The sequence below is a fragment of the Cryptomeria japonica genome, chromosome 9, assembly GCF_030272615.1.
Source record: "Cryptomeria japonica chromosome 9, Sugi_1.0, whole genome shotgun sequence".
Lineage (NCBI taxonomy): Eukaryota > Viridiplantae > Streptophyta > Pinopsida > Cupressales > Cupressaceae > Cryptomeria > Cryptomeria japonica.
Genome location: NC_081413.1, coordinates 342,706,417 through 342,725,489, shown reverse-complemented (window position 1 = coordinate 342,725,489; position 19,073 = coordinate 342,706,417). Strand labels below are relative to the sequence as shown.

General features: G+C 37.3%; 1 protein-coding gene across 2 annotated transcripts in view; it reads right to left on the bottom strand.

Moving 5' to 3' along the window:
* LOC131029714 (chaperone protein dnaJ 13) overlaps positions 1 to 19,073 on the bottom strand; it is a 248,737-nt gene that overhangs the window by 33,586 nt on the left and 196,078 nt on the right. Inside the window, exons 9-11 of one of the 2 annotated variants that reach the window (XM_057960331.2) lie at positions 3,481 to 3,561; positions 1,580 to 1,657; positions 859 to 1,104 (exon numbers count right to left, since the gene is read on the bottom strand). In XM_057960331.2, coding sequence (XP_057816314.2) covers positions 859 to 1,104; positions 1,580 to 1,657; positions 3,481 to 3,561 — 405 coding nt within the window. Of the gene's footprint in view, positions 1 to 858; positions 1,105 to 1,579; positions 1,658 to 3,480; positions 3,562 to 10,639; positions 10,901 to 19,073 lie in introns of those variants that run through there. The other variant, XM_057960332.2, reaches the window with a different exon arrangement.

Below are 19,073 nucleotides of genomic sequence, written 5' to 3'. Positions count from 1 at the left end.
GAAAGAGAGAGCATTCATTGCCATATTCATCTTAGTCCTAGCTTGTGAATGATATTTTTGAGTGCAAGTCCCCCTTGTATTTCAGCATACATAACCAAAGAAGCTATCCAACACAAAGTCGCTCGTTCGCACATATAGACCTTGGAGTCGCCTTGTGGTCTTTCTTGCAATCTTGGCACAAGTAGTGATTTTGTTTAGGGGAGGATAGAGTATCCTTGGATATTTTATTCTAATGTTCAGTTTATGATAAAAAGTACACCAACACTACCCTACTCAACCTTCAACCCACGTATAAGCATAGCTCTTCTAGCCTTCCCAAAATTCTTTATTTCACTATCCTTGAACATTGTTTTTCATTTCCTACTAAATGTATTATTCACAGGCCTCAAACATTATTCTTCATTCCCTATTAAAATGCATTATTCACAGACATTTAATCTTAATCTTCATTCACAGCTGAATATACTATTCTTCACAGTTCAGACCTGAAGTGAATTAATTTCATCCACAAGGCCTTTCATCTAAGACGGACATTCACTGATCGATCCAAATCATTATTTTGGATTTCCTGACTATAAAAGAATAAAATACAGTTTCCTTTGAAATATACCATTTCAATTTAAAATTAAACTAGGTTTGCATATTCCATAGCAGAAGGTAGCCTTTAACAGTAGGAGAGCCTTTTCTTGGAAGGTTCAACTTTAACTGAAGTATTGGCAGTTAAATACTTACGAGTCAAAGTACAATAATTAAAAACAAAATCAAACTCAAGTTCCTTGTCCAGAAAATTCTCAAGAACTGAGACGAGGAAAAATATTTAACAAGACAAGATTATGTTTCCCACATTAGCAGATGTACCTTAAGTTGGCCTGAATCATCCACCAAAAAGTTCAATGGTATTGTAACATCTAGTATCGGCAGTGGTAGTTCATTATCAATGCTTGGTGTGGTTTCCTCTTCATTTTCGCTGTGACCTTTGAGATTTCCATACACAGCTTCTGTAATTACTAATCCTCCTCTCTCAGCTTGCTTCTTTTGTTTTCTATTAGCAACATTCTGGAGAAGTGTTTGGGCATTGCTTGCTGCTGCTCTTGCCTCAAGTACCTACAATCTAAAACTTTATTAGGAGTACTAAAAATTAATGAGTATTAAATTATCGGAAACATAAAACATCAATCATTTAAATGAACATTTTTTTTCACAACGCAATTTCAATTTGAGAGAAATACTGAATGCAAATCGTATTACAGAATTCAATTACTTCTTTCAAGCCAAATGCCACTTTGTTGGAAGTAGCACCATGACGATTTATATAGTGTCATGCAACAAGAACATGTAGAATGAGTGATTTTCCTTTGGCTTATATAAAATGACATTAACGTTTGAACAACCAATCAAACATTCAAAATCCTTACAATTTCTAACTCTTAGTGGCACGTATATGGAAAAAAAACTATTCAAGTTGTTTCAACTAAATAATTACACATCAAAAGAGCAAATATAAATGCATTTGGCATACAAATATAAGAAAATTGGATATGATCCACTGGATAAAGATATGGACAATATATTTACAAACCTGAGACAAAGTCTTTTGTCGCTTCTCTATAGTCTTTTGGTTTTCCCTTTTGCGATAGTAAGGTTTGATGACACAAACCTGAAAGGAGTAAATAAAGAGTTTTCAATGGAAAGACTTTTTATTCAACAGAAAGCAAACAAATTATGACCACTTTTTAAGAAGAGTGTCTTAAGCAAAAGACATTTTAATAAATTCATAATGATGACAGAGATCTGCAACAGCATAATTATTCAAATTTTTTGTCATCCGTTTTAATAGCTGGCAAATTGAAGTATTGAATGCCCATATTATGACTTCTCAATTTTTTAAGATCATAGAATGGTACAATAAACTGCATGGATGGACTAATTGTTTTTCTATTCAAAATTAAACCAAGGGATTTTTATCGTTAAAAACATAGCTCTGTGCTCAAAAGTGCAGAGCAAATTCAACCAAAAGATAAAAACAAATGTTCTCTTCTTACCACTTCATTGGATAAAAAACACATCACTAAAACTTACAATAATTTAAATGGATCTTATCAAGACCTAATATTGGCTTCAAATGCTGATTTGCAAGAAAATTATGCCATGTTTGTAGATTAAAAACTCAATTGAACTTGCACCCACTATATCAATATCAAAAATTCTCTTAATTTGTACAGCTAATACAGTTATACACTAGAGAAAACTGAGAACCTCCACCCATACGTAATTTCAATGCATTTCCGTAGATAACTATTTGGTACCACCTTCACCTTCCCAGTTTCAACGCCCTCTATCATTCTATTGAAGTTCTATTAGCACCCAGTAAAATATTAGAAGGTTTGAACTTGAACTTGCTTGGGTTGCAAGAATCTAATTTTATGTTAGTTTGAGACACACCACAGTAGAATATTGGAAGGTTTGTGCCATTATAATCTGTTGTTAATCCAAAATTTCATCAAAAAAGAAAAAAAATGTACAAATGGGCCAAGAAAAAGTTGAATGCCTTCTTATTAGACATTCTTTGATGAAGCTGGTTTCTAAAACAAGTTTACTTTTGGAAACAAAAAAAAACTGCCACGTGTTATTGTGGTTTCCATTTCCAATGATAGTGAAAAGATGTCATCAATCAAAACTTGGGTGAGACAGCATAGCAAAGACATTGTAATGCTCCATTTTTCGAAATTATAGAAATTAACTAAATAATTAGTTTAAGGTGCTGGAAAAAGTAACTTTATGAAAAGACAACTTAAATTAATTATTTAAAAGTAAGAAACAATTAATTAAACAGTTAAATATTTAAGTTCCCAAAAAGTGAAAATTTAAAAACAAATTATATTTAAATATTTCAAAAAGGTGCTTTAAGTTGTTTAATTCAGTGTCACTACACCCATGGTACAATTAGGCAATCAAAAAGGAATCTTAATTATTTATATTATAAATTTGAGTAAAATTCATCAAAAAAACATATATATTTTGTTTCCTCAAAAATAAATAAGAGTATTTTCAAAAAGCCTTTACACATTTTTTAAAGTAATCACATTTTTTGAGAATGAATGTACATTTTTCTTTTCTCACAGACAAAAACCCTCCAAAATTTTAAGAACTTCAAGGACGAAAACCCTCCTAGTTTTCAACTCTCTTCCATATAGGCACTGCAGTTGCACTCCAATCGAAAAGATTTACAAACTTCCAGCTTTCGGTTTTGGTGTGCGATTTTCAGTGTTGTCAGTTTGGGTTTGACAATTACCAAATTTCAATTTGTGGTTTCATTTAAGTTTTGGTGATGATATTATAAAGAAGGAATATCATTTAGTTTTTGGTGAAATTTTCGGTATATGCAACTCATGCCAAATCTATGAAATAGCCAACCTTTTGATTTCATAAAAGCACAAAAGAAACCAACCAAAACCCAATTATGCAAGATAAGTAAATAACCTTTAGAAAAGCATACAGTGAAGAAGGAAGAATCAATGCACCAGTAGCAAGTAATGGATTCAATGCTCTTGACAGCAACACCTGCATATTGCAATTTTTGAAAGTCATTTTATCATAAAATATAGCAATGACCATTGTAATGCACTTATTTTCTCAGATTCTTCAAGCAGATATAACCATCTTAGACAAGGTATATAAACAGAATCAACTGAAATAACATTTTATAACATTAAAGCAATAAAAAATGATAAATAAGGCAATTAATTGAGAATCTTTTGAATACATATTTGCAAATGCATAGACAGTGGCCTCAAGGAGGGGAAAAATACCAAAATAATTGTTTTTGTGCCCTACCTTGGTACCATCCATAGAATACAAGTATCTTTGTTGGACATGCATTGTATGCCCCTTCTCTAATGCTCACTGCCTGCCTTACACTTTTACCCAAGAATTTATATGTCCTAATATCCAATTGCAATGCCTTTATATAGACTTTCAAGGTAGTTGGCATTAACCAATACACCTTTTTATAACAGCTTTTTATTACATTTTTAACAACACTTACATAATTTCCCCCTTTATCTTGATGGTCACTTTATTTCCATGAGAAATTTGGTGTTTGCATCTTGATGATTGCTCTTTGTATGTTTTATGAGGTTTCAAGTCTTTAAAAATTTAAAATATTGATTCACCCGCCCCCCCTCCTCTAAGTATTTTCTGTGCATTTCAATTGGTATCAAAGCAGGCTGCCTTTAGAAATAGAGCTTAAATGCTTGGAGGTTGATCCTGATTACACACATGAGTACTCTTGAAGATCTTGCTAGAAATAGAGCACCCATATTTAATGGCTTCAACTATGCATTTTGGATTGTGTGAATGTGAGCTTATCTAACATCTCTTGATTATGATGTTTGGAATAGTGTACTGTCTGGATACATAATTCCTCAAAACCCTACAATGGATCCTGATGGGAAGAGGGATTTTGAAAACAATGCTAAAGCCATGAATGCAATCTTATGTGGTTTGTCGAAGAATAAATTTGTGAAAGTTATGCATTGTGATACAACTCATGATATTTGGGCAGAACTTCAAAAAACATATGAAGGAGATGATAAGGTTAAGAAGGCTAAGCTTCAGATTCATAGAAGACATTTTGAGAGTCTCAAAATGCAAGAGGAAGAAAATGTTGCTGCTTGTTTTCTGCGAGCAAATGAAGTTGTAAACTCTCTTAAGGGTTTAGGAGAAAAAGTTGAGGTTTCCATAATTGTTCCAAAAATTTTAAGGTCTCTTCATTTACATTTTGATGTAAAGGTTTCAGCGATTAAAGAGATGACAGAACTTGATAAGTTGACTGGGACTTACTAAATTTTAACGTCTCTCCCTTTATATTTTAGGTGCATTATTCATATAATCATACATAATGGCTGTAACTGGAAGTGCAAGTGCAAGCTCTAGTTTAGTTGCCCAAGTCCGAACTGAAAAATAACCCCTTTAAAATTGATCCAGATTCACCACTTTGGCATTATACAACAATGATCAAGCAAATGTCTAGTGGTGGGAGCTTTCTTTGGCGGTGTAACCATTGTGACATTGAGTATAGCAGCTCATATTATCGAGTGAAAGGTTAGCTTTGCTTCATCCCCGGACTTGGAATAAAATTTTGTAAGGGATCAGATGGCAAGGGGCTGCCAAAAGCTCTAGTTTTGGAATACATTAGAGAACAAGAGGAAGCTGATAGAAGAAGTGGCAAAGCAAAAACTGATCATCCTCTTGCCCAGTCAAACTTGAAGAGGCCTTCTAGTGTACAGGCTCCACAAGACTGGCTGGCCCACATCCTTTCACACCAAAAGCACCAGTTGCTGCACTAGAGAATGTTGAGGTTTCACGAAAAAGAGGCCCATTGGATATTGCCTTCAAAAATGAAATGAGAGAGATTGCAGATCAGAGCATTGGGCGTTGCATTTATGGCAATGTGTTTCCTTTCAACCTTGTTAGATCACCTTACTTTCAGGACATGGTGCATACCCTTTGCAATACACCTTTTGATTATGTTTGTCCAAGGTATGAAAAGGTGTGAACCACCTTATTGGCAAAGGAGAAAGCATCCATAGAGTCACAGTTGAAAGTCATCAAAGATACATGGCCGGAAACAGGTGTGTCCATCGTTTCTAATGGATGGGAAGATTGTAAAAATAGGCCATTGATCAATGTTGTTGCAGTGCACCCTAAAGAGGCAATGTTTTCGAAAGCGGTGGATTGTGAGGGGCAAGCGAAAGATGCAAGTTTCATTGCCAAAATGTTGTCCAAGTCATAACGGACAATGCTAAAAATTGTAGGGCAGCTGGGACTATAGTGGAGGCTACATATGGTCACATCTTGTGGACACCATGTGCAGTCCACTCACTCAATTTAATCATGTGAAAAAACTGTATGCGGATGGCGAGGAGAGTCCAATGTTTGTGACTAATCATCATATGTCACAAGCCATTTTTAGGACCTTCTCCAAGTTGGAGTTGTTGAAGATAATTACTAATTTGAATTTTATTTTTTTAATTTTTAAATTTTTATTTTTTTATAGTTGATATATGATGTGTATTTTTTTTATGTCATGTTAGGTTGCTGAAACACAATTTGCATCTCACACGCTCGTCTTAAGATGACTTGCGAAGGTGCATGAGGCCTTGAGTTCTATAGTCATCAACGGATTGTAGAGTGTATGCAAGCAGTCCAACACAAAAAGAGCTCTAAAACTAAGAGCATTGATCCTTGATGAGAAATGGTGGGATAATGTGGAATATGTTTTGAATTTCATTGAGCCCATCATGAGCATGATTAGGTATGTTGATACCGATTGCCCATGTTTAGGTGAAATTTATGATGCCATGGATTGCATGGTGGAGAAAATAAGAGAAGTAATACGAAGAAAAGTAAATGACCCAACGGAAACATTTTTCAAAGTTGTGCAAAAAATTGTTGTTGACCCTTGGAACAAGATGACCACCCCCTTACATCTCTTAGCATTTTCTTTGACGCCAAAATTTTATAGTGTAGAGATGCTTGCAACACCAAGAGGGTGCCACCATAAAGAGATGCAGAGGTTGCTTCTAGCTATAGGGCTGCCTTTAAAAAGATATATCAAGATGAGGAGACAAGAAATGTTGTCTTCCGGGAGTTTGGCCAATTTGTATCCACAAAAAATCATGATGTTGTAGCTCTTCATGCTAGATATGGGATGGATGCTGATGAGTGGTGGTATGTACAAGGTCAAGGCTCCGTTTACTTGCAGCCTCTTGCAATTAAACTTCTCTCCCAAGTATGTATCTTTTTATTTTTTTATTTTATAGTTTTCCAATTCCATTTGATGCTATCATATGTTTATTTATAATTTATAAATTTCTAATTATGTTTTAACTTTTAACAGGTTGCAAGTTCTTCTTCACCTGAGCAGAATTGGAGTACATTCTCCATCCACTTAGTCAAACGTAATTGTTTAGGTGCAAAGAAAGATGAGGATTTGGTCTACATGGACTACAACCTTCGTTTGTTGTAACATAAGAAACCTGAATATAATGCGGATGCAACAAGGAATTGGTATCTAGCCCCTGAGTGTGCTGATTTAGATGCTACGGTTGCACAGTTTGCCCAAGTCTTCTATAGACAAGGCAGCTATGGAACTTGAGAGACACATAGCTAGTGAGAGTGGCATTCCAATCGATGGTGGTTCAATTGATGCTGAATTTGAACCAACTGATGACCTTGGGCTTGGGTTGGATAATTCAGATGAAGATGAATATGGAGATTAAATCCCATAGATGGCTTGTAATTTGAATTTTCATTGTGTCGTGACATTTTGAAACTTGAATATTATCTTTTTTGCAAATCATGAATATGATATTACATTTACGATATATAAATATTTATTGCAAATTATGGATTTGTCATTTATCATTTGTGTATGGGAAAGTTACATTGTATATTTGTATGGATTGTATCATTGTAATAATCAATAATGGTAGTGATAGTTTATATAATTATATTTTATAATTTTGATGTTTGAATAATATATATATATATATACACACACGAATGTACCTATACCCAATGAAAAAAATAATTTGCCAAATCCGCGATTCCATACCCGAATCTGTAACTTAGAAAAAAATGATAGTTAATTTAAAGGTTCAAGTTGAAGAAGCAAAGAAAATAGAAGAAGAAATTAGAAATCAGCTTAAGCTCAAGGAAGAAAACCGTGAGAGACTCGAAGCTGAAATAATTTCACTTAAAAAGTTAGATAAATCTTTGACACATCTTAATCATGAGAAGATAAATCAAAAAAGTTCCATGTCATTGGCTGAAATCATTGACACACAAAAATCATCCACTAATAAAGGTGGAGTTGGTCTTGACGAAGGTCAAAGTTCTGAGTCTACAAAAGAAGAACAGCAAAAGATCAACGTGGACAGCACAAAGAATTCACGATCAAGAATCAAAAAAAATGCTTTAAGAAGGCCTCCCTTTTCAAGGCAAGCTCATATGACCAGGTTTAACAATTCTTTCTTCTATGGTTATTGTTTCTCTTGCAATTATTTTGGACACAAGGCGATCAATTATAGAATGTTTGCAAGAAATAACTTCAAATTTATGAGTAAGAACTCTTTTGCTCCTCCAAGGAATTACAATGTTATATGTTATAAATGTAATAACTTTGGTCACATAGCAAAAGTTTGTAAAAGTGGTATGGAAGACTCCTCTAATGCGAACAAGAAGGTTGAGAAATAGGACAAAGTAAAGGAGGTTATTAAGGTTTGGAGGAAGAAGGAGAAAGAAGTTTTAGAAGAATCCTTGATTGTGCAAACAGCCTTTCTTTCATAGAATGAAAAAGACATATGGTATGTTGGCAATGGTTGTTCTAGGCATATGACTGGAGACAAGAGTAAGTTTCTCACTCTCAAAAGTAATGGAGGTAAGGTAAGTTTTGGTGGCAATACATTTGCAAAAATCAAAGGTAGAGGCATACTTGTTTTGGATGATGGTGAGACCAGAGTTGAAAAGGTTTTAAATGTAGAAGGTCCGAAACACAATCTATTGTGAGTCAATCGTGTGATCAAGGACACAATTTAGTTTTCAATTCAGATTGTTGTGAACTCAGTAAAGACAGTAAACATATTGCTGATGCAAGTAGGGTTTATAACAATTTGTACATTCTTGATGATGATAGAAGTGAGAAGTTGAGAGTGATTCCACTCCATCATTGAATTGTTCTTTGGACTCGGTGGGAGTTTTCATTGTCATGTTCTATTAACCCCATTTCAGTTATGCGGGTTGGTTTTAGTCATTGATCTCAAAGAGGGAGTAAGTAAATCAGGGCAAGCAATATTATTTCAGAACTTCTTTGATTCAGGTTGGTTTCAGATGGAGTTGCCATCAATAACAAGGGGGGAGATTGTTGGATATTTTGTCATTGATGTCAAAGGATGATGATCAAGGTTGTAAGCAATTGTTTGTTTGAGCCACTTGGTTGCTAAGTTGAGCTACATGGTTGCTTGGTTGAGCTACTTGGTTGTCTACTTGATTTGGTTGCTTACTTGCTTGAGCTACTTGGCTGCATATTTGAGGTACGTGGTTATCTGTTTGAACTGGTTGTTTGTCCACTTCACTTGCTTGTTGTCAACTTCTCTGGCCAGATCTGATTGCCATGTCACCAGTTGCTTTTTCAACGCTAAATAAGATTTCAGCTATGGCAATGGTTTTATTTATGATGACTGACGAATGTTAGATCAAAAATAGAAAAGTGTTTTTTGTGTTGAGTTTATCATGGCCACCCTTCAATGCAGCCTCACCCTCTATAAGTGGGAATATCATTTACTTTGTAATGCTTTTATAAGTTAATTATTTCTGATGGAAGTTGGATCATCTTATCTATTCAATGTTGGATGTCGTTTCATAAAGGAGTCATGACCGACCTTTATTTGCTAAAAAAGGTGAACGTGGCTATGAGACTTCATATGTTGCAGACTTCATTGATTCTAATTGAGGATGCTGACCATTTCTGGCATGAGATATTCCTCTATGTCTTACGTTTTTTAGACTGATTCTTAGCTTGCACTTTTATTGTTGATTAAAAAAAAATTCTACTAATAAATTTCTTAGTGTTTCATATGAGGACAAGTTGAAAAGTTTATGGGTGGTTATAGTTCGTGAGATATGTTTATTGAATGAGAACAAAAAGTTTATGTATTGTTTCAGTTCATGGTCGTATACGTATGTGTAAAGTTTTAAAAAGGATGTGTGTGCTCTGTGAAGGATGCTTGAGCTTGTGAAGTGGTGAAAATAAGGAGGATATGATTGTGTTGAGTGCAATTCAGAGGAATCTAGGATTATTTTCAGAGTGAGGATCTTATATTTGACAGATACTTAATGGAGCTGCTTATGTGAATATGACAAGATTTTTGAATGTAAAATTTGAAGATCTTTCTAAAAGCTTCAGTACTTTTTGAGTATGTAAAAGATTAGAGTAGGTGCTTCAGCTTATTGAAGTTGGTGCTTCAAGGAGAGTTGGTGCTCACTTTTGAAATTTGGGTTAGTGCCCATTTGTTAATGAAAACTATTGTGTGTCGTGGTTTTTTACCCGAAAGGGTTTTCCACGAGAAAATTGGTGTTTGTGTCTTGATGTTTGCTCTCTCTATGTTTTAAGAGGTTTCATGTCTTTAAAACTTTAAAATACTAATTCACTCTACTCACACAAATCTAATAAACTATTCCATCTCTAATACCAAATGAAAGGAAACTAGACTAGATCCATAATAACTATATGAGAAAAACAATCCATATAAAGAAAATCTATACAATTTTTTTTTAAATTAAATATAATAGAGAATTACATCATAATAGTTTCATCAAGTTAGATGCTACAAAAAGACAGCCTGATAATCAACAGAAAGATAGATCAACAAGACATCACCTGATAGGTAGAGTATACCAGTCCAGATAATGGACAAAAAGAAATTAAATCACATCAAAACTGAACGCATCAAAATATATCCAGATAACTCTCAACCCTAATAGCGAACATCTACATCATAGAACCAAGTTGTCCACCCAGCCGGCCCCTCCATCCATTCCTGAATTTTTCCTTCATTGCATGGAATTGGAACAACCTCTGGGATATCTTCTGCTACTGCAACTGGGCACCCGGTATTGCCACTAAGATTGGGATTGTCCTGACTGCACTTACCTGCCTCTTTCTCTTTTCCTCCAACTCAGCAATGAAATTGGAAAGGCCAATTTCAAAGGGGGTCTTATCTTCAGTGGTCCTTGTCCATGAATAGCCATGTGAGATCTCCCATGAAAAAACTCTGGCAGTGCCCTCCTTAATCAGCTTCTCGAACTTTCTTTTTGCCAATCTCATAACTACTGTGACCTGCCAAAAGACATCATAGGTTATGAGCCTCCTAAGAGACAGAGACTCAGTAAGCATTCTTCCATTGCCATTAAAAGCATCGTCATTTCTAAATTTCCAAATTAACCATAGAATTTCCGCAGAGACATCGGACCAAAAGATATTAGCGTTTTTCTAAAGGATTGACACAGCCTACCACACTCTCCTAGTCCAATACAATAACATTGATGCAAATACCAAATAAGTTCTAGATTTCTTTGGCAAAAAAACAATCAAAGAAGATATGAGTAGCAGATTCAGACACTCTGCAGCAAGTGCAGAGATTAGAAACACCAACAGACTTAAGGATAGGTAGCCTATGCAACAGTAGGCACCAAATAAAGCACTTCTTCTTCGGTTCCACAGGTCTGTCCCAAATGTAGCCAAAGAGTCTACTCCACTTGGCTCCTTCATCATTCACATTCCAGCACCTATTAATGTGCTCAATAATGTCTTCTTTATCAGCAACTTGTGTGTAGATATCCTTAGCTTTAACCTCTGAAGGTAAGATCCATTAGGTCATTTACAATGGGTGTATCTTTCATCATTATTTCACACACCCTGGGAAGAGAAAGGATATTAGATGCCTCCCTCACATAGTAAAGGTACTCCATTGAGATTGTGGAATATCTATCTTGGAGCATAACTCATTCCTCGAAATTAAGTGACCATCCTTCACTATATCACTACAACACCTTCTCCCCTTATCTGCCCAACACTTAGCCAAGCAACCCTGAATGAGTGCAAGGGGTTTACCATTATGAAACAAATTCCACCAAATGGATCGTCCACCACAGATCTTCATGTCATCATTAATAATGTTATTGTGAGAGATCAAGTGCATGACACCTTCCCAAACCTTCCAAATTGCTTTAAAGACCAAAGACACAGTAGGCTTGACAGCAAATTGTCCTGCAATCAAATCATTAAGTGGGAGAGATTTCCAAGCCGGTCTTTGTTTCAAAACAGAGTTGGATATATTGTGTCTAACCAGGATCTTCCAAGGCTCCATACCTTGTAAAGCCTTAAAAATCCATTTAGCAGCCATAGACATACCCTGAAGCCTTAGGTCCTTTAACCCAAGACCCCCTTTACTTTTGCTCATCGTACACCATCTCCATCTAATAGCATGCATCTTTTTAATGCCTTTTCCATTTGACCAAAGAAATTCCCTAACTTGTTTTTGGATACGATTCCACTGATAATTGCAAAATAACCAAACTGAGGTACAGTAAATGTTGTATGAAGATAGAATCTTTTGACAAACCTGTATCATTAGCTTGTTCCAATTTCTTAGCTTCCTGTCAATTCTCTCTTAAACCCACCACCACATTTCCTTGAGGTTTGGACTTATGGAAAAGGGTATGCCCAAGTATCTAACTTGGTGCTTGTTGTGACCATTTCACACATCGCCCCATTAGAATGGGGACCCCCTCTTTTTCCCTTTTGTTTTGCCTGTTCTTCTCTCTGCTTTTAGGGTTTTGAGTGAGTGAGTGGTCTGTCTGGGCTAAGACTAAGCCTTAGGGGTTCCTTCTGACATTATTCAAGCTAAGTCCAGTCAAATTTTGAAAGTTGTTAAGTGTCCTCCCTAGGATTGAGATTGTTGAAGTAAGGTGTGCCTGTCAAGAGAGTCAGATAGGTCTCATATTAGGTCTAATCAGGGTTTTTGGGGGTGAAAATCCAAATTTTGTTTAAGTGTTAGCATTTTGAAGGTGAAATTGTGTGTTCTTGCCTAGGTAAATTTTGATCAAATTTTGGAGGTAAGATGAAGCCTGAAACAGAGGATTCGCTCCTGTCCCTCTTCAAAGGTCCAGGGCGAAATTCATTCTAAGTGCAATTTCTTGTTTTGAGAAGGCTTACTAACTGGTTCCTGGCCTTGAAGATGACCTAACTCTGCCTTGTGAAATGATTGGAGACTTAAATTTTGAATATTTTAGCCAGAAAGGGTGAAATCGCTCCTGACCCTCTCTCAGGGCCCAGGGCGAAAACTTGATTTCCCTCATCTAGCAGTGAAAAAGGACCAAGTGTTGCATATGATTGGAAAACAAGTGACTTTCTCCACCCGCCCGAAGGAGTTTTAGCTCGAGATGATGAAGGATTTTGTTTGAATCATCAAAATCGCTCCTGTCCCTCACCAAGGGTCCAGGGCGAAAAGACTTAGTGGAGTCATTCCTGACCTTGTTTGGTCAAATTGACATATCAAAGGCATGGTGGAGGACGAAATGAACGTGATAGAGCATCCAGACTTGATTAAAGACAATGAAATGATGGAGTTTTGCCTAGAAGGGTAATTTCACTCCTGTCCCTCTCCAAGGGTCCAAGGCGAAATTCTTTATATACACATTTTTAGACCTTCTTTGGACTGGAACTCTTATTCATGGCGTGTAACAAGATGAAATCTTCCCTAGCAAAGACATTTCGTGATGAGAGATGAAGCATTTTGGCCTAGAAGGCAAAGTTCGCTCCTGTCCCTCACTAGAAGGTCCGGAGCTTGATTTTCAAATTTGCACTGTTCTTGCAGGATCAAAGTGATTTTATGATTGGAAGAGATCAAGGAAAGCATGTTTTGTCCATTGAATATAATTTGAGTAGTCAGCAAAGGAGGAAATCAACCCAAATGACAAAAGGCGCTCCTGTCCCTTGCTGAAGGTCCAGAGCGATTTTCTAAAAGTGCAATTTTCTTGCAAGGACAAGGCAAGTTTTGTGATTGAAATGAATGGAAGAAGGCGTGTATTGCCCATTGAAGATAATTTGGAGGGCTAGCAAGGGACAGATAAACTTGAATTTGCAAAATCGCTCCTGTCCCTCTCTGAGGGACCAAGGCGAAAAACCTAGTATCCAGCCCTTCTCTCCAAGTTTGGACAAATCTAAGCCAAGGCGCAAGTTTGAAATGATATTTGAAATGCCTTGAGGTGGAATTGAGAGGCAAGGATTACAAGTTTTGATGACAATAAGGAAATCGCTCCTGTCCCTCACCAAGGGTCCAGGGCGAAATTTCTAAGTGTGCCCACTTTCCTTACATTTCGAGATAACTTTTTGTTTCCAACATTCAGAAGGGAGTGGAGAATGATGTTCTACGCCTTGAGGGTAATTTGAAGTTGAAGTGATCAAGAATTTGTACAAAGGACTCAAAAGCGCTCCTGTCCCTCACTGAAGGACCATGGCGATTTTTACAAAACCAATAACTTCCCTCTAAGATTACGCTAAGGTAAGGTTGTGCAAAGATGGAAAAGGTCTTCTAAAGCATGGTGAACAAAGATTTGACTTCAAAATTTGATAATCCTAGCCTAAATTGCTAAAGTCGCTCTTGTCCTTCACTAGAGGCCCAAGGCAAAAATCTTTAGAACACCTATTTTGCCTTTCGGAAGCAAATTAAACATGTATGGAACAAGTGAAAGAGATCATTACTTACCCCACAACGAGAGGTGAAGGATTGAGACCAAAAGTGAAAAGGCGCTCCTGTCCCTCTCCAAGGGTCCAGGGCGAAAAGGGGTCCTGATACACTTCCCTCCTAGAGATCAAGTGAAATTAAACTCAAGACTCCAATTAAAAATGCCGTTTTAATGCCTAGATAAGGTTTTGACCGAGGAAAAATGAGGAATGCAAGGCCTAAATTGAAAGTTCGCTCCTGTCCCTCTCCAAGGGTCCAGGGCGAAGTTAGTGGCATTCTTCATTTTTTTTTACCATATTTGAGCATTAACATCCTCCAAATTGCATTAAATGCCAAAATTGCTAACTTCGAAATATATGGAAAAATTAAATTAAATTGGCATTTAATAAGACACATTGGCATTTAATAAATTAATTTTGAGCCTTAGAAAATTGAATTTTTATTATAAAGGCATTTAAAATTAATTTTTGTGAAATTAAAATTAAAAATGGAGCGCTTGAGGACTTATTTTTATTTATTTTATCAAGTCGGCCTCTCCTTTTTGCAAATTTATTTATTTTTTTAGGCCTATTTTGACAAGTCGGCCTAGGGGGAGCAAAATAGTGAGCGCCCTATATAATAGGGGTGTTTTGATCAAGTTTAATCAATCATTCACTCATTACTTCAAGTGCGAACTTGGAGAGCAAGAAGGAAGTGCAAAATCTAGTCTATTTGGAGCGAATTTATCTCAAGTGTTGGAGGCTAGAAGGAGGTGGAGTTGATTCTTGTGAAGACTAAAGGAGGCACATTTTGCTCAAGGGAGAACTTTGATCTACATTTTGCCTAGCGAATTCACCTATTTTTGCATCATTTCTTAGAATTAGTACTCAAGTGGAGGTATGGCGAGATCATCCTAGTCCCAATGTTGAAGATTTGAATTTTGTGCTTTGTTTTGAAAATTCTAAGTTTGTTGTAGTTAATTAGGAAATGATAACTCAAGATTTATCATGAGGTTTCCTAATTAATATCTTTTATCTTCCTTGCTATTCTTCAAGATATTTTACTAATTATGAAGCGTTTTGTAGGTGTCAAGATGGCGACTCCAAAGGTAGGAGCATCTACTAGTCATCCAGCTCTCATGAAGGAAGATCAAAGGAACGAAGAATTGGAGACCAGGATCGTGTCCAAGTGGAGCAATATTGGAGATACCAACTTGGGAAACTTCAGTGTGAAGAAGTTTCGAGAGGTCCCTTCCATTGGCAAGCCATCCCCTGTCGCAAAGAGAATAATTGAAAGTGGCATCATCAAGGCGGCCGGTTTCCCTCCAGCAGTCCAGTGTCATGAGCTGATGATCGAGTGTGCCCGCCATTATGACTCACAATCAAGATCGATCGTATCCAAGGAAGGGAACACTTTGGCTTATCTTTCAGAGGAGGCTATAAGTGAAGCTCTCCATCTTCTAGAGCATAGAGATATGATTTACAAAAGCCTAGAAGGAGCCAGGACAATGTATGAAGATGATCCCGACACTTGCTTGAGTATCATCAATAAGAATTGGTTACTCAAAAGTCGTCCTCGCCTGAGCAAGATTCCCAACACACCACATAGGATCGACTTCCAAGAGGAGTACAGAGATTTGATAACTTTGCTCAATCGAGTTACAGGGGCTCCTCAAGCCTTCTACTTTGAGAAGTGGATGTTCTACTTCATCCAAGTGATAGTTCAAGGGAAAGGAACAATTCATTGGGCTAGAATTATTAGCCATTGCCTGGATGTGCAGTTAAGAAGACTAAAGCCTACCAAATCGTTTCACATGAGCTCATACGTCATATATGCCTTGATCAGGAGTTTCGAATATGCGGGGCTACCTCACAGAGGAGTGATCGGAAGAGGACCTGGAGAAGTGAGAGTTTGTGACTCTTATGTTCATTTGCATCATCCTCCTAGAGGTGACTACAAGTTAGTCAATGACAACTTCACGATGAACATCACTAGGATATTGCAAGGTGGGATTCACAATCGACTATCTCTGGATGCACAAGAGCTTGTGAAGAGGTATGGTGCTTGGTTCATCCAGTTTCAAAAGTTTACATATATCAGAGTTCATGGGTGTCCTTCACCTCCCTACATGTTGCCAAGGTATCCGACAAATAGGATAGTACTACTTGAGGTAGCCAGATAGTTGGCAGCTTATGCAAAGGCATTCAGACACAAGCATCGAAATGGAATTCCCGTGCCCATCATATTGGGAAATTCAGTTGTGGTATGTCCTAATACTCAAGCCTTGGATGATGCAGAGAGGGAATTGGCCTTATATTCATTCACGTTCTTTGCCTCGAGGGAGAATTTCGATCCTCATGGTTATATGGAAGAGACAGCTGGTAGGAAGTACAAGCACGAATTTCAGGTAGAGGACTTTTGGATGAATCTCTCAAGTGATTTAGAAGTGAAAAGAAAGATGCATTCCAGATTACCTTTAGATTTCATCAGGAAATGCAAAGTTTACAGAGTGGCCGATCAAGCTCAGGACAGTGGCAGACATCTCCAGTCATCCTATGACAGAGAAGACAAAGCAGTGAAGATAGATTGGAACGAGCCTGAGATTTTGGACTTGAGAGCTTTGATGGCTCCCGTTTTGTCATGTACTCGCAGATGGGTGGATGTACAACATCAAAAGTTAAGAGAACAGAACATACCAATGACTTTTACTTTGGAGGAAAGACCAGAAGGAGGAGGAGCAAGCGCAAGTGAAGGCAATTCTCATCCTAGAGGCGCGAAGAGGAAAGAAAGACCTGCGAAAAGAGAGCCCTCCAAGAAGAAGCAAGAGGCCAATCGAGATCGCTCATTAGGCACATCTTCTCGACATGAAAAAAGGACAAGTCAAGTTGAAGGACAAGAGAAGACGGTGCCTGAGGTTGATGAATCTATGGAGTCGATGGTACAGAATGATAAACCTGAAAAGGGGCAAGCAACTCAGCATTCATCAGGTCAATCTCCCCAAGTCGATGAGCTACATGAAGAGAAGAATGATGATGAAGTGACATCTCCTCTCCGAGAAGACGAACCATTGCCTAAGGAAATACAAGTTAGAGAGACGAGATCCGCCATTCCAGATTGGTTGAAGGAGAGACTGACAAGGGTGATTGTGATTGAAGATGAAGATGATGTAATTGACTTAGAGAGCCTTATTGGAAATTCTCAAGAAGTAACGGAGAAGAAGAAGGCCATCAAGATGTCCAAGGTGATCAGAGATGAGACAGGATCTAGGAAGTTGCAGATAGCTACACCAGTAGTGGACAAGTATGAAGGTGAAATTCTTGCAGAAGAATATGATGTAGAAACATTTGAGCTTGGTCCACTCACTACTGAACAGGCACTGGATGAGGCAACCAATTCATTTGAAGCACTTAAAGACAAGCTTAACGAAGAAATGGAAAAGAATAGAAAGCTTGAGAGAGAGAGAGGTGCTTGGAGAGGCTACTTTAGTCATCTCAATCAGCCCTTGGGACGTCAGGATCCAGCAGTGTCTCCTGTGCAAGAACTTCCCCTTGAATCAGTTGGCGAGGCGGAAAGAGTCAAGAGCTTGGTTCAGCTTATGAGCTCTTGGATGGACAAATCCCACACAGTAGCCGTTGAATTTACAACAAGAATGATGCAGACAATCCACCGAGCTATCCAGGTCCTTGAGATAGTCCACAACCTAATGATAACGGTAGCCGCTTTCGCTCACACTAGAGATGTTATCCTTCCTGTTTTGCAAGTAATCAGGCAAACACCAAGGAAGATCCTAGCACAAGAAAAGATAATGGATGGAGGAGCTCATAATTTACTTCAGTGGTCAACTCTACTCCAGATGAAAGAGGTTCTCTTCGAGGACATCAGCACCAAATGCAATCAAGTTGAGGGCGTCATCCATCCAATTCAGGATAAGGTGTTTGAAGTATTGTGTACCATTCTTGGCAGGAGGATCGAAGTTGAGACAGATGTGGACCTTCAAGAGTTGGAAGAAAGAGTCAAGGTCATCTTTTGCAAAGATGAGAATGTCATCACAGATGAGCAACGGGATCTAATGTTCACTAATATGCTCCTGATTGAGAAGATCAAAGAACTCGAACCTGGATGGGAAGTTGCTCTTCTCAAGGCCTTTGATCAGGTTATCCACTTGGAGGAGCGAATGAGGAATCTTCCCAAGATTCCTATTGCTGAGATTGAAGGAATTTTGTCCAGATTCGTTGCATATGCTAAGAAAGAACATTGGAAGGGGAATAAGGTTCTAGAAGAGAGGTTGTTATAAAATGATGTGGCATCTTAATTATCATTGGTCTATGTTCCCTCGATTTTTGTGCCAATTAAATATTTGGCTATGCATTTAATAATGTTCAACAAAAAGGGAACTTTTTGTAACAAACCCTAATTAGGGTTTAGGTGTCAGAATCTCAGCCATTGATCTTCTTTTGATCTGGGCCGTTCATTGTAATTGAGGATGCTATATATACCCTCACTCATTTTCATTTTGTCAATTAGAAATTAGATGATTAGAGAGTAGATATTAAGGAGATAGTTAGAGCTTCTGGAGAGAAGAAAGTTATTTTGTAGCAAGATTGAGTATTGAAGAAAGAATTTCAAACAATTGTTGTCTATTTTGGCTTTGAGATCAATAAAATATTTAAGTTATGGTGTTTTATTGCAATTCTTGTGGCTATCTTCATGGTTGTTTACTTTCTTGAATCATTCTCAGTCGAAGTAGTATTTAAGTTTGAAGGACTAAGTGTTGTGCTTGATCTT